Below are 14,155 nucleotides of genomic sequence, written 5' to 3'. Positions count from 1 at the left end.
TATTGTTTGTTGTTATTGTTATTGTTTGTTGTTGTTTTGTTGTTGTTGTTGTTATTATTATTATTATTTAAAGCCCTACATGGCATTGGACCAGAGTACCTCCGGAACCGCCTGCTACCGCACAAATCCCAGCGGCCGATAAGGTCCCACAGAGTTGGCCTTCTCTGGGTCCTGTCGACTAAACAATGTCGTCTGGTGGGCCCCGGGGGAAGAGCCTTCTCTGTGGCGGCCCCGGCCCTCTGGAATCAACTCCCCCCGGAGATTAGAACTGCTCCCACCCTCCTTGTCTTCCGTAAACTACTTAAGACCCACCTATACCGCCAGGCATGGGGGATTTGAGACACCTTTCCCCCAGGCTTATTATAATTTATGTTTGGTATGTATGTGCTGTTTGGTTTTTAATTATGATAGGGTTTTTAGGTTGTTTTTTTAATGTTAGATTTGTGCCAGTATAATATTGTTTTTATCGTTGTTGTGAGCCGCCCCGAGTCTTCGGAGAGGAGCGGCATACAAATCTAATAAATTATTATTATTATTATTATTATTATTATTATTATTATTATTATTATTATTCCTCTAAACTGCAATTCAACCCAGAGGCAAACAAGCAGACAAGCAAAGCAAATTAAAGAACAAATAAGCCCTTGCATAAGAGGTTTGATGCAAAAAAGAAAATAAAATTCAATATTGACACTTCCCTTCTGATATTCTAATAATATTCTATGCTACGCATGGGTTAATTACTAGGGTAATTAAGAAGATTCAGAAGGAAGCGTTAAAAAAAAAGAAGATTCAGAAGGAAGCTGAAGAACTGAGAGACGTCATTTTCCAAGTGCCTTGCAACAGGGCTCTGAATCCCAATGGCAATAGTGCAATTTTCTGATTAGAATCTGAAAGGAGGGAGGGTCTTTTTCATTAGTTCATTTTATTTATTTGTCCAATTTATATACAGCCAGCATTACCTCCCTAGGGTGAGGAAAGCATTCCTTTGGTTCTTTGCATTTCCAGACTGTTAAGATTTGAGGAGGATTCTCTGTCGTGCTGATTGGGTTTTTTTTTTCTTCTCTGGTGCTATCAACTGATGTTGAGATCCCAATGGAACTTGGAATGGAAATTCTTTAATAGAACGTAATGAGTAAAGAGCAGCCATTTTTTTTACTGCTACACTGTGGGTGTGGCTTATTTTGTGGGTGTGGCTTGATGGTCATGTGACTGGGTAGGAGTAGCTTGCCGGCCATGTGACCAGGTGGGAGTGGCTTGAACGATCATCATCATCATTCAGGTTTACTGTTATTGCCACACAATGCCTTTTCATCTTAGCTGTGGGCCGAGTGAGGGTTTCACAAGGGGAAAAAGACAGCCCAGACTGCTTCGGCACGGTGCGGCTCTCCTGGCTCTCCTGGCCTTGGGAGGTGGCCACGTGAGGCTAGAGGGGAGCCGGGCAGGAGAGAGGGAAGCTCGTCTGAGGCCAGGAAGGAGGAAAGAGGAAAAAAGCGAGGAGCACACAGCAGCAGCAGCAGGGGAAAAAAGGAGAGCCGAGCTGAGACCGGCAAACCAGGAAGTTATTGCCACTGGTCAGCTGGAGCTGTGCCATGTGGCTTCATTTCCACCGGTGGAGCTGTGTTCCACCCCGTCCTGCCTTTTGCCCACCCCTGGAGGGAACCCTCGGTAGCCATGCTTCTATGATCATCCGATCCAGTAGTGGGTACTAAATCCCATCGCTACGTACTTCCCAGGCAGATGGGTGGAGTCTCTGGCTGACGTCCCTTCCGTTTCACTACTTCCCGGGAGCAACCGACTGCTGATAAGAACATAAGAAGAGCCATGCTGAATCAGGCCAAAGTCCAGCATTCTGTGTCACACAGTGGCCCACCAATTGTCCATGGGGATCTTGAGCAGAAAGAGACAGCAAGACCCTCCCTTTCCCTGGACCCCCAACAAATGGGACCCAAGGGAATCCTGCCTGCCTCAACCAGCATAGAGGCGGCACATGGACACCCATTTCAATAACCACCGATACACTTGGCATCCATGAATCTGTCTAATCCTGCCTTGAAGCTCTCCAGACTGACAGCTGTTATGATCTCTTCTGGAACTGAATTCTATAAACCAAGAACACTTTTTTTCCGAACGCCATCACTCTATTAAACAAATAATTCCCTCAACACTGTCACACTTTCTACTAAATCTGCACTTCTATTCTACTAGTTTTTCTCATCATTCCTATCACCCATTTCCTCCCACGTTGACTGTATGACTGTAACTTGTTGCTCATATCCTAAGATTTTTATTAATATTGCTCCTTCATTGCTTATTTGACCCCTATGACAATCATTAAGTGTCGTACCACATGATTTTTGACAAATGTATATTTTATTTTATGTACGCTGAGAGCATATGCACCAAGACAAATTCCTTGTGTGTCCAATCACACTTGGCCAATAAAATTCTATTCTATTCTATTCTATTCTATTATATTCAATGACCCTCTGGGTGAAGAAATATTTCCCTTTATTTGTCCTCACTTTCTTACCTATGAGCTTTAGGGAGGGCCCCCTCGTCCTAGTATTGTGTGATAGAGAAAAATATTTTTCTCTATCCACCTTTTCTATCCCATGCATGACTTTATACACTTTGATCAAGTCACTCCTTAAACGCCGTCTTTCAAGGCTGAAGAGACCAGGGCATTGATTCGATCCCTCAACTGTTTTCCAAATCCTACTTACAGAGGATTCTCAGCAGATCCAGTGAAACTGAAACTCTAGAGAAACTGCAGAGGAGAGCAACCAGGGTGATTAGGGGACATATGAAGAGCAGGGAGGTCAGGTTGTTTCCCAAGGCACCAGAAGGCCAGACAAAGAATAATGGATGAAAACTGACCAAGGAGAGATTCAACCTGGTAATAAGGAGGAACTTTCTGACAGTGAGAACAATCAACCAGTGGAATAAATAACTTGCCTGTGGGTGTTGTCAGAGCTCCAACACTTTACATTTTCAAGAGGAGATTGGACTCTAGTTTCTGTCTGAGACCAACTCTCTACTCCGTAGAGCAGACATAGCATCTGACAAGCCTGATTTTCAATCTTAGGCTTTTGTCATGACTGTAGAAAACCTTTTTCACTTTGAAGAATGCTATTCGAGCTTTCTCTACCCTTGTTTATTTTATTTATTTATTTATTTATTTTGTCCAATACACAATAATACACCATGAATGTTGTAGAGGATATATATAGTAGAGAAGAAATACGAGATATAGGAGAGACTATAGGACAGGGGACGGAAGGCACTCTAGTGTATGTACGCCCCTTACTGACCTCTTAGGAATCTGGAGAGGTCAACCGTGGATAGTCTAAGGGAAAAATGTTGGGGGTTTGGGGATGATACTACGGAGTCCGGTAATGAGTTCCACGCTTCAACAACTCGATTACTAAAGTAATATTTTTTACAGTCAAGTTTGGAGCGGCTAATATTAAGCTTGAATCTGTTGTGTGCTCTTGTGTTGTTGTGGTTGAAGCTGAAGTAGTCTTTGATAGGCAGGACATTGCAGCATTATCTTTTCCTTTGAGGTCGTGTCTCTGCTTTCATGTAAATTAGAACTGAGGTATGTGATCCTTTCGACTTTTTCTACTGGTATTGTTCCTCCCAAATTTATCAGTCATTCAGTATCAGATGTTATCATTATTGTCTGCCAACCCAACCCCCCCCCCCCCCACCTTTTAAGGGTAAAACTGTTCGGACCTAGGCTTCCTTAGAAAGCAGGAAGCAGCCTTAGTCCTGGCAAAATCTCTTTTATTTACACAACTGTGAATTTCTTTCATTCACAGTCCACAAGTCTTTCAGAGGAATATTTATCAACACCAACCTTATCTCACTTGGAATGCTGCCAGAGAACTGGTTTCCAAACCCAGGGCAAGGCAAAACTTGGCACAGAGTCTATTAGAATCACAAACAGAACTTTCCACTCTTGAAACGACTGAATGAACTAATGTTTCCTGCAAAAGCCCACATTCCATTTGCTCTGTTGTTTCCTATGGGGGGGGGGAATCCTCTCCAAGGTGTGGCTTTACTCCCAAGTCAACCCTTCTTCCTTAGTTGTTCTTGTCCTCTGGCAGCTCTGCACATGTGCATACACAGTGTTGGTTATGACCTAAGTGCTAAAGCCCACTGCAACAATATCGCCAAAAAAGCTTCAAGAGTTGTTAACCTGATCCTACGCAGCTTCTGCTCAGGCAATCTCACACTACTCACAAGAGCCTACAAAACTTTTACCAGACCCATCCTAGACTACTGCTCATCTGTCTGGAACCCACACCACATCTCAGACATCAACACCCTCGAAAATGTCCAAAGATATTTCACCAGAAGAGCCCTTCACTCCTCCACTCGAAACAGAATGCCCTACGAAAATAGACTAACAATCCTGGGCCTAGAAAGTCTAGAACTACGGCGCCTAAAACACGATTTGAATATTGCCCACAAGATCATATGCTGCAACGTCCTACCGGTCAATGACTACTTCAGCTTCAACCACAATAACACAAGAGGACGCAACAGATTCAAACTTAAAACGAACCGCTCCAAACTTGACTGTAAAAGATATGATTTCAACAATCGAGTTATCGAACCGTGGAACTCATTACCATACTCAATTGTGTCAACCCCTAACCCCCAACACTTCTCCCTTAGACTCTCCACGATTGACCAGGTTCCTAAGAGGCCAGTAAGGGGCGTACATAAGTGCACTGGTGTGCCTTTCGGTCCCTGTCCCAATTGTCTTTCCTTTCTTTCACCTATCTTATATATTCTCTTCCTTTCATATATCCTCTCCTCTAAGTTCACTTTCACCCTCATTTATATTATCACATGTCTATTTTTATTCCTATGTATTTGTGTATTGGACAAATGAATAAAATAAAAATAAAAATAAATAAAAATAAATGACCTATAAAGCCCTACATGGCATAGGACCAGATTATCTCCGAGACCGCCTTCTGCCGCATGAATCCCAGTGTCCAATGAGGTCCCACAGAGTTGGTCTCCTTAGGGTCCCGTCGACCAAACAATGTTGGCTGGCAGGGCCTTGTGGAAGAGCGTTGTCTGTGGGGGGCCCGGCTTTCTAGAATCAGCTCCCCCCCAGAGATTCGCACCGCCTCCACCCTCCTTGCTTTCCGAAAAATTTTGAAGACTCATCTTTGCCGCCAGGCCTGGGGCCATTAGCTCTCTCCCCCTCCCCGACCAACAAATGTGTTTAGAATAAATTATTGATTGAGCGAATGATAATTGAATGTTTTTAGTTTTTAGGATGTTTTTAAAGTCTTTTAGCTGTTATTAATTGGATCAAATTGTTTTATTATGTATTCTGTGTTTGTTGTGAGCTGCCCCGAGTCCACAGGGAGGGGCGGCATACAAATCCAATTAATAAATAAATATAAATAAATAAATACTGGGAACAGGCTCCAGGTGTTGCTCTGCCTCGCTGATGTCTGATTCTGGAGGCAGCTGATAACTGCCAGATGGCTTTGCTCCCCTATCTGTCTCGGATGTAGAGCCTTTATCCAAGCCTCCCCTAGACTCCAGGAATGGCCCATGTTCCTCCCAGCCACTGTCTGAATCTGCCGCCAACTCTGCTGGCCGCTGGCAGGCCCGATAAAAAAAAACAAGACCGGACTTACCCCATCCAATGCCATAGTAGTATAAGAGCTTGTTCTCTTCGGATCCAAAGACTTTGATCACCATACTGTAGAGGTGGAACCCTTCCACTAGCATCCAAGCGAAAGTGCTCAAGAAGAAGAAGTGAAGGAGGATTGCCAGGATTTTGCAGGGCAGCTGCAAAGAAAATAAACCAACCCAATGAACAGGAAACATAAGGAGAATAAGTCTTAGAAACATAGAAGACTGACAGGAGAAAAAGACCTCATGGTCCATCTAGTCTGCCCTTATACTATTTCCTGTATTTTATCTTACAATGGATATATGTTTATCCCAGGCATGTTTAAATTCAGTTACTGTGGATTTACCAACCACGTCTGCTGGAGGTTTGTTCCAAGGATCTACTACTCTTTCAGTGAAATAATATTTCCTCACGTTGCTTTTGATCTTTCCCCCAACTAACTTCAGATTGTGTCCCCTTGTTCTTGTGTTCACTTTCCTATTAAAAACACTTCCCTTCTGGACCTTATTTAACCCTTGAACATATTTAAATGTTTCGATCATGTCCACCCTTTTCCTTCTGTCCTCCAGACTATACAGATTGAGTTCATTAAGCCTTTCCTGATACGTTTTATGCTTAAGACCTTCCACCATTCTTGTAGCCCGTCTTTGGACCCGGTCAATTTTGTCAATATCTTTTTGTAGGTGAGGTCTCCAGAACTGAACACAGTATTCCAAATGTGGTCTCACCAGCGCTCTATATAAAGGGATCACAATCTCCCTCTTCCTGCTTGTTACACCTCTAGCTATGCAGCCAAGCATCCTACTTGCTTTTCCTACTACCCGACCACACTGCTCACCCATTTTGAGGCTGTCACAAATCACTATCCCTAAATCCTTCTCTTCTGAAGTTTTTGCTAACACAGAACTGCCAATGCAATACTCAGATTGAGGATTCCTTTTCCCCAAGTGCATTATTTTACATTTGGAAACATTAACCATCCCTCTTAAACAACTTCTCCCCCTGGCCTCAGATGGTCAAAATGGATTACACCTACTGAACTCAATAAGAGGTGCAGACTCTCCGCAGACGTGGAGCGGCTCACAACAATAATAATAACAACGTGACAATGTAACAAATCTAATATTAAAAAGAAAGCATCTAAAAACCCATCATTTAAAAACCATACAATACAAGCATACCATACCTAAAACTATATAAGCCTGGGGGAGATGTCTCAATTCCCCCATGCCTGGCGATATAGGTGGGTCTTAAGCAATTTACGAAAGACAAGGAGGGTGGGGGCAGTTTTAATCTCCGGGGGGAGTTCATTCCAGAGGGCCGGGGCCACCACAGAAAAGGTTCTTCCTCTGAGGCCTGCCAGACGAAATCGCTTAGTCGACGGGACCTGGAGAAGGCCAACTCTGTGGGACCTTATCGGCCGCTGAGATTGGTGTAGCAGAAGACGGTCCCAGAGGTTTGCTTTTTAGCAGGGTTTGCTGGCGCTCCTAATAAAGGGAACATTTATTTAACTACAGAGGGCTTGTCACGTTTGGGAGCCGGGTCAGAACACGAAGAGACTGTGTTAAAAGTGATCCACTAGGCCAGTGTTCCTCAACCTTGGCAACTTTAAGATAAACAGGGCTGGCTGGTGAATTGTGCAGCATGAAATTCATAAACGTTAAAGTTGCCAAGGTTGAAAAACACTGTGGCAGACTGTGAGAAGAAAAAATATCTGATCTTGCTTAGGAAATTTGAGGAGTCTGTCTTTTTCCATATGTTGCACCCTTACAACAGAGTTGGCCTTCTCCGGGTCCCGTCGACTAAACAATGTCGTTTGGCGGGCCCCAGAGGAAGAGCCTTCTCTGTGGCGGCCCCGGCCCTCTGGAATCAACTCCCCCCCGGAGATTAGAACTGTCCCCACCCTCCTTGTCTTTCGTAAACTACTCAAGACCCACTTATACCACCAGGCATGGGGGAGTTGAGACACCTTCCCCCAGGCTCTTTATATTTTATGTTTGGTATGTATGTGTTGTTTGGTTTTTAAATATGATAGGGTTTTATATGCTTCTTTTTAATATTAGATTTGTTTTGCTATAATATTTTTTAAATTATTATTGTTGTGAGCCGCCCCGAGCCGCCCCGAGGCGGCACACAAATCTAATAAATTATTATTATTATTATTATTATTATTATTATTATTATTATTATTATGTTGTTGTTGTTGTTGTTGTTATTATTATTATTATTATTATTATTATTATTATTATTATTATTATTATGAATCCTGCTTCTGCTCTCTCAAGGGGAATAGTTGTTGTGCCCCACCATCAGCCAACAGAGCTGGTAGCAGACTTGGACAGTGAGGAGGTTGGGGAGGAATCTGTGCCAGTCCTGGAGTCTGGGGAAGGCTCTGATGAGTGCTCTGCATCCGAGGCAGAGATGAGGCCAGGACTGTCTGACAGTTGTCAGCTACCTTCAGACTCAGAGATAAGTGGAACTGAAGAACAGCTGGAGCCTACTTCTGATGGGCACATGCACAAAGCTAACAGGACAAGGGAAGAATTAAGGAACAGAGGTTGACTTGGGAGTAAAAGCACAAGGGGAGCAAAAGGGGAGTGGTGTTTGCAGGAGACAATTAGTTCATTTATTAGTACGAAGATTGGCTTATCTGAGAGACTCCTTGCTGAGTATTTTCTTGTTCAGCATCACTTCCACCCACGCCTTCTGCTTGTACCTCAGGTGGAAGGTGGCCGCGTGAGGCTGGAGGGAAGTCAGGCAGGAGAGAGGGAAGCTCATCTGAGGCCAGGAAGTAGGAAAGAGGAAAAAAGCAAGGAGCGCAGATGCAGCAGCAGCACCAGGGGAAAAAAGGAGAGCTGAGCCGAGACTAGTAATCCAGGAAGTGGCAGCCGGCAATCAGCTGGAGCTGTGCACACATCTTCATTTCCACCAGTGGAACTGCATTCCACCCCATCCTGCCTGCTGCCCACCCCTGGCTCTGCGTGTCACCTATGGCACACATGCCACAGGTTCGCCATCGGGGCCCTATACCATTTCAGATGGGCGGCTGTCCAAGCTCAAAAATCTCCAGCATTGAAGCACCCACAACTCCTGGAGGAATGTCATTCTACTGATTAAAAATTCTTCTCACTGTCATGAGCTGCCTCTGATGAGCTAGAAGGGGTGATTAACAGAAAACTGATGGCATCGGAGAAGAACGAGGAAAATTGCCATAGCTGGACGGAAAGTCAGGTTTATGAGCCATGAGAGTAACCCAGAGTTGTTAGATAGAAAATTGGCCACAATTGATGCTATTTTGACTTCTTAGCTCTAAGCCTACCTTCATCCTTCGTTCCCATTGACTGGAATCCAGACACGGAGGGATTTCATCTTATTAGAGAAAGTCACACAAGCTTTTTTTTAAAAATTCATTTCCCACGCAGCCCCAAGCTTCTGTAGGTCAGCATCTCTCCTGCCACCTGTCACACAATGTGCTTCCTTCTTCCACATCTTCATTGGAACTAAGCTTTTGACACAATACCGCAAGCTAGACAAACACTGTCAAGTTGCTTAGCAACCAGGTGACTTGGCTTATCTACGCAACATTCATTGAAGTGTCACCTTGTTGCCTTACCAAGATTAGACTACTTCTTCTCTTCTCCATGACTGGGTCCTTGGTGCCTTAGTTTCGAGGGAACTCCAGGCCCACATTTTCTCCCCTGTTGTCTGTTATGGTTAGCTCTGGCCCAGCTCCTGCCCCAAGGACTGTGGATGTGGGGGAGACATCCACATGCTTCAGGCCTGTTTTGCCCCTCGTGGAATCTGATGATGAAGGCTCCTCTGACCAAGAAGACAGGAGTGACAGGGAGGAGGAGAGTGTGGGAGACAGCTCAGAAGGAGATCAATTATCTAGCTCCTCCTTGGATTCAGAACAAGAGTTAATGATACAGCCATGCATGCGGAGAGCGATGCATAGGCAACAACAACTGAGAGATTATTATCAAAGAAAATAACGCCACCTGAGGTTGGGTGGGACTGTGGTAATTAGTGAGGCTGCTATAAAGAGCAGCCTATGGGTTTGGCCTTTGTGGAGGATTATCTGATCGTGTTTCGTGACTACTTTACTGACTTTTTGTGTGCTGATTTTTCCCTGTTGTGAAACTAAATCAGGGCAAAGTGTGTTTCACTTTGTGAAAGAAGAAGGACTGTGAATTGCCTCACAGCTGCAAGCTAAGTATCACAGAACTGATAAGGGACTTGTACAAATTACCAGTTTGTTTGGAGATGAGTGCTCTTTGCTATACCAAAAGAGGGCTTGGTTTAAGTGAATTTTCATTATAAAGAACATTGTTTTGAATTTTCAAACGTGTGTGTGTCTGAAATTGTCTCTGTGCATTTGTGGGAGGATTCTATCACAGAGCTCGACAGAACATTGTCTAGATTTTTTTTAAAAATTCTCCTAAATCAGGAACAGCTCCTGGATTACTACGTCACTGAATACAACCCATTTATTTCTAATGTGCCTTTTCCCTCTTAACCGGCAAAATGCACAACAGAACCTACTAGTAGTAGTAGTAGTAGTAGTAGTAGTATTACTACTACTTATTATTATTGTTGTTGTTGTTGTTGTTGTCAGTACAACACAGCAAACAAGATCACTATGCTGGATTTCATATTTCATCATCAGTCGGGCGCTTCCCAAGCACCTAGGACTGTGTGATGTAGCGGCGAATTATGTGTGCTGATCCCAGTAAAGCGGCCTTTTGCAATTGACAGATGGAGATTTGGTCCATTCTGATGGTTTTCAAATATCCGCTGAGATCCTTTGGCACTGTGCCCAGTGTACCACTGGGACCACTTTCGCTGGCTTATGCCAGAGTCGTTGCAGCTCGATTTTTTAGATCTTCATATTTCACTAATTTCTCTAGCTGCTTCTCCTCAATTCTGCTGTCTCCTGGGATTGCGATGTCGATGATCCATACTTTCTTTTTCTCCACAATCAGGATGTCTGGCGTGTTATGTTTCAGAATTCGGTCAGTCGGAAGTCAGAAGTCCTACAGTAGTTTTGCTTGCTCATTTTCGACCACTTTTTCGAGCTTATGATCCCACCAGTTCTTTGCCACTGGTAAATGGTAGTTCCGGCACAAGTTCCAGTGGATCATCTATGCCACAGCATCGTGTCTATGCTTGTAGTCAGTCTGTACAATCTTTTTAGTACTATTGTTGTTATTGCTGATGTTGTATTATTATTATTATTATTATTATTATTATTATTATTATTTCAGAGCACCATGGGTGGGAGGGGGAATGACAGCCTGTACACACCATCTTCTCAAAGGATTTTTACCTTGAATGAATGGGGGGGAAAATAGGTTTGTAAGTGAGAATCTGAGCGTTTTTTTATCAACATCCAGCCATGTGCAAGGGAAAACTCCAGGAAATGTTACCAGTTTAAAAATAAAAATAAAAACCCAAATACAATTTCTTCTTCGCTGTTTTATTGCCTCTTTGCTATGCTGTTTTGTTTTGGTTTTTTCTTTCCCTCCCAGGGAAAATAAAGGGAGTCTGCATTTGACCAAACGCCAGGAGAATTTCCGATGAAACCACATGATTATCATTACGGTTATTAATAGTATTAATTATCGAGTTAAAGAGAGACCGCTGGGCAATGATTAATCCCTGCCTTTATTTTTCAGCGCGAATCAAAGGGAAAACACAAACATTTGTCACGTTTAGCATGTACCAACGACTGTCGAACAAATGGGAAACGAATAAGCTCCTTATTTAAATGCCACCGGCATTATATGCCTGTCACCACAGCGGACGCCGTTTAATAACACGGTGACAAATTATCTAAAAAATAAAGAGGGGTGCGCTTTGAAAGGCCAGTTCCTGCCTTTTAAAAGAGTAAGGAGTGCAGAATTGGGAGACAATGTGCATTGTTGCACAGGAATGTTCTTCTTGGGCATCCTTGGGTGGAAGAGATAAATATTTGGACAGGCTTGGAGACATTTCTCAGCTGAGCTATGTGTGGTTCTTTGGTGGAAAAAGGACGAGGGGTGATGTGGTTGGCTCTGGCCCAGCTCCTGCCCCAAGGAATGTGGAGGTGGATGCAGAGGAAACATCAACATGTCATAGGCCTGTTTTATTGCCAACAGAGTCAGGTAGTGAAGTTTCCTCGGAAGAAGAAGAAGAAGGTGGGGGTGACTTGGAAGAGGGGAGTTTGGCAGACAGCCCAGAAGGAGATCAATCATCTTTATCATCCCTGGATTCTTAACAAGAACTTATGACACATCCACGCATGCGTAGAGTGATGCATAGGAGACAACAACTGAAGGATTATTACAAGAGAAAATGTGGTTGGGTGGGGCTGCTGTAATTAGTGCTACAGATAAAAGAGCAGCCTGCTGGTTTAGCCTCATGGCAATTTATCTGATTGATAGTTTCGTCAAGATCATGGTTTTTGTGCTGTTCAAGATTGTGTGTGGACTCTCTGGACTTTAGAATTGGACTCAATTTCCCAGTTATCGGGTGAGGAATTGGATTGCATTTAACCTGTGCCTTGTGTGTACCAGAAAATCCCTTTGACATTTAAAAAGGGAGCTGTTTCTCTTTTCTGTTGATAAAGACTTTTGGGTTTTCCTCCTATCGTGTGGTGTGTGTCTTTCTGGACTGCTGCTCTCAGTCTGGGCATTGGGCACAGTGGGCTCGACCAAGCAGAACTGGACATACAGCACGGGGGTAGAAGCTGATCAGGATCCTTTCAGCGCCCAGGCCCAGCTCACCGGCCAGGAACTCAGTGAAGCGCATACTGTGCGTCCAGTTCTGCTCGGCCGAGCCCACTGCACCCACCGCCCAGACCGAGAGCAGCAGTATAAGGTCTACTGCTTGAGCAAGTGATTAGACTAGAAGACCTTCGAGGTCCTTCCAATATTCTCTGCCATTGATGCCCAAGTCAGAAGAATAACCCTTTCACTCACCGTCCCAGGATCAAACTGGAAGCTGATAAGGAGTAAAATCTGAGCCACCAAGACAGCAAAGGAGAGATTGGCGTGGATGTGATAACGCTGGTTGCGGATGGTGCTGACAGAGCTGTGGGGGGGAAAGGCACAACTATCAGTGCTCTGAAAATTAAAATAGCAATAGCATTTAGACTTATATACTGCTTCACAGTGCCTTTACAGACCTCTCTAAGCAGTTTACAGAGTCAGCCAATAGCCCCCAACAATCTAGCTCCTCGTTTTTCCCATCCCGGAAGGATGGAAGGCTGAGTCAACCTTGAGCTGGTGGTGAGATTTGAACTACTAACTACAGCTAGCCATTAGCCGAAATAGCCTGCAGTGCTGCACTCTAACCACTGCGCCGCCCTGGATCCAAAATACTGGATTGAGAAGTTCTGGGATGGTTTTGAAAATTAAAATATTTCAGTATACAGTGATACCTCATCTTACAAACGCTTCGTCATACAAACTTTTTGAGATACAAACCCAGGGTTTAAGATTTTTTTGCCTCTTCTTACAAACTATTTTCACCTTACAAACCCACTGCCGCCGCTGGGATGCCCCGCCTCCAGACTTCCGTTGCCAGAGAAGCACCCATTTTTGCACTGCTGGGGTTCCTCTGAGGCTCCCCTCCATGGGAAAACCCACCTCCGGACTTCCGTGTTTTTGTGATGCTGCAGGGGAATCCCAGCAGGGGAATCCCAGCATCGCAAAAACGGGCACTTCGCTGGCAACGGAAGTCCGGAGGTGGGGTTTCCCAGCGAGGGGAGACTCAGTGAAATCGTAGCATTGCAAAAAACACCGAGGTCCGGAGGTGGGGTTTTGAGGACTTCGGTGTTTTTGCTATGCTGCGATTTCACTGATGCTCCCTTCACTGGGAAACCCTACCTCCGGACTTCTGTTGCCAGCAAAGCGCTCGTTTTTCGGATGCTGGGATTCCCCTGCAGTCCGGAGGTGGGGTTTCCCATGGAGGGGAGCCTCAGGTGAATCCCAGCAGCACAAAAGCAGGCACTTCGGCTGGCAAAAGGGGTGAATTTTGGGCTTGCAATAATCGCTTTTCCATTGATTCCTATGGGAAACATTGCTTCGTCTTACAAACTTTTCACCTTAAGAACCTCATCCCGGAACCAATTAAGTTTGTAAGACAAGGTATCACTGTACTGGGAGTTGAAGTCCGCCAATGTAAAAGAAACACTGATCTATAGAAACAGTGGAGAATCCGTTGCCATCCATCGGAGATGAGTTCCATAGTACTGTATCCAAATGTCCATCACTTCTACACCACAAGCCATGACATATCTCTCTCTACCTCCCCTCTTAATTGACTTAGCCTTCCAATTAGGAAAGCAAGGTCACAAAATTAGGTTTTAATTGGGGTAGTACTTTCCTGAGGCCAACCCTGCTTGCCACCCATGCAATGAACTTTTGCAATATTAACTAGATTTCACTGCTTTTTTAAAGCTCTTTGATGGACACACAGCCTCCCGGCAGACTCCCACAATAT

At 44.3% G+C, this 14,155-nt stretch overlaps 1 protein-coding gene across 1 annotated transcript in view; it reads right to left on the bottom strand.

Annotated features, from left to right (window-relative positions):
* ADGRD1 (adhesion G protein-coupled receptor D1) overlaps positions 1 to 14,155 on the bottom strand; it is a 191,885-nt gene that overhangs the window by 64,405 nt on the left and 113,325 nt on the right. The window contains exons 17-18 of the mRNA XM_070761993.1: positions 12,631 to 12,742; positions 5,673 to 5,826 (exon numbers count right to left, since the gene is read on the bottom strand). Coding sequence (XP_070618094.1) covers positions 5,673 to 5,826; positions 12,631 to 12,742 — 266 coding nt within the window. The remainder of the gene's footprint in view (positions 1 to 5,672; positions 5,827 to 12,630; positions 12,743 to 14,155) is intronic.

This window comes from Erythrolamprus reginae, chromosome 10 (genome assembly GCF_031021105.1).
Source record: "Erythrolamprus reginae isolate rEryReg1 chromosome 10, rEryReg1.hap1, whole genome shotgun sequence".
Lineage (NCBI taxonomy): Eukaryota > Metazoa > Chordata > Lepidosauria > Squamata > Dipsadidae > Erythrolamprus > Erythrolamprus reginae.
Note: the sequence above shows the minus strand (reverse complement) of the source record. Positions and strands in the feature narration are given on the sequence as shown.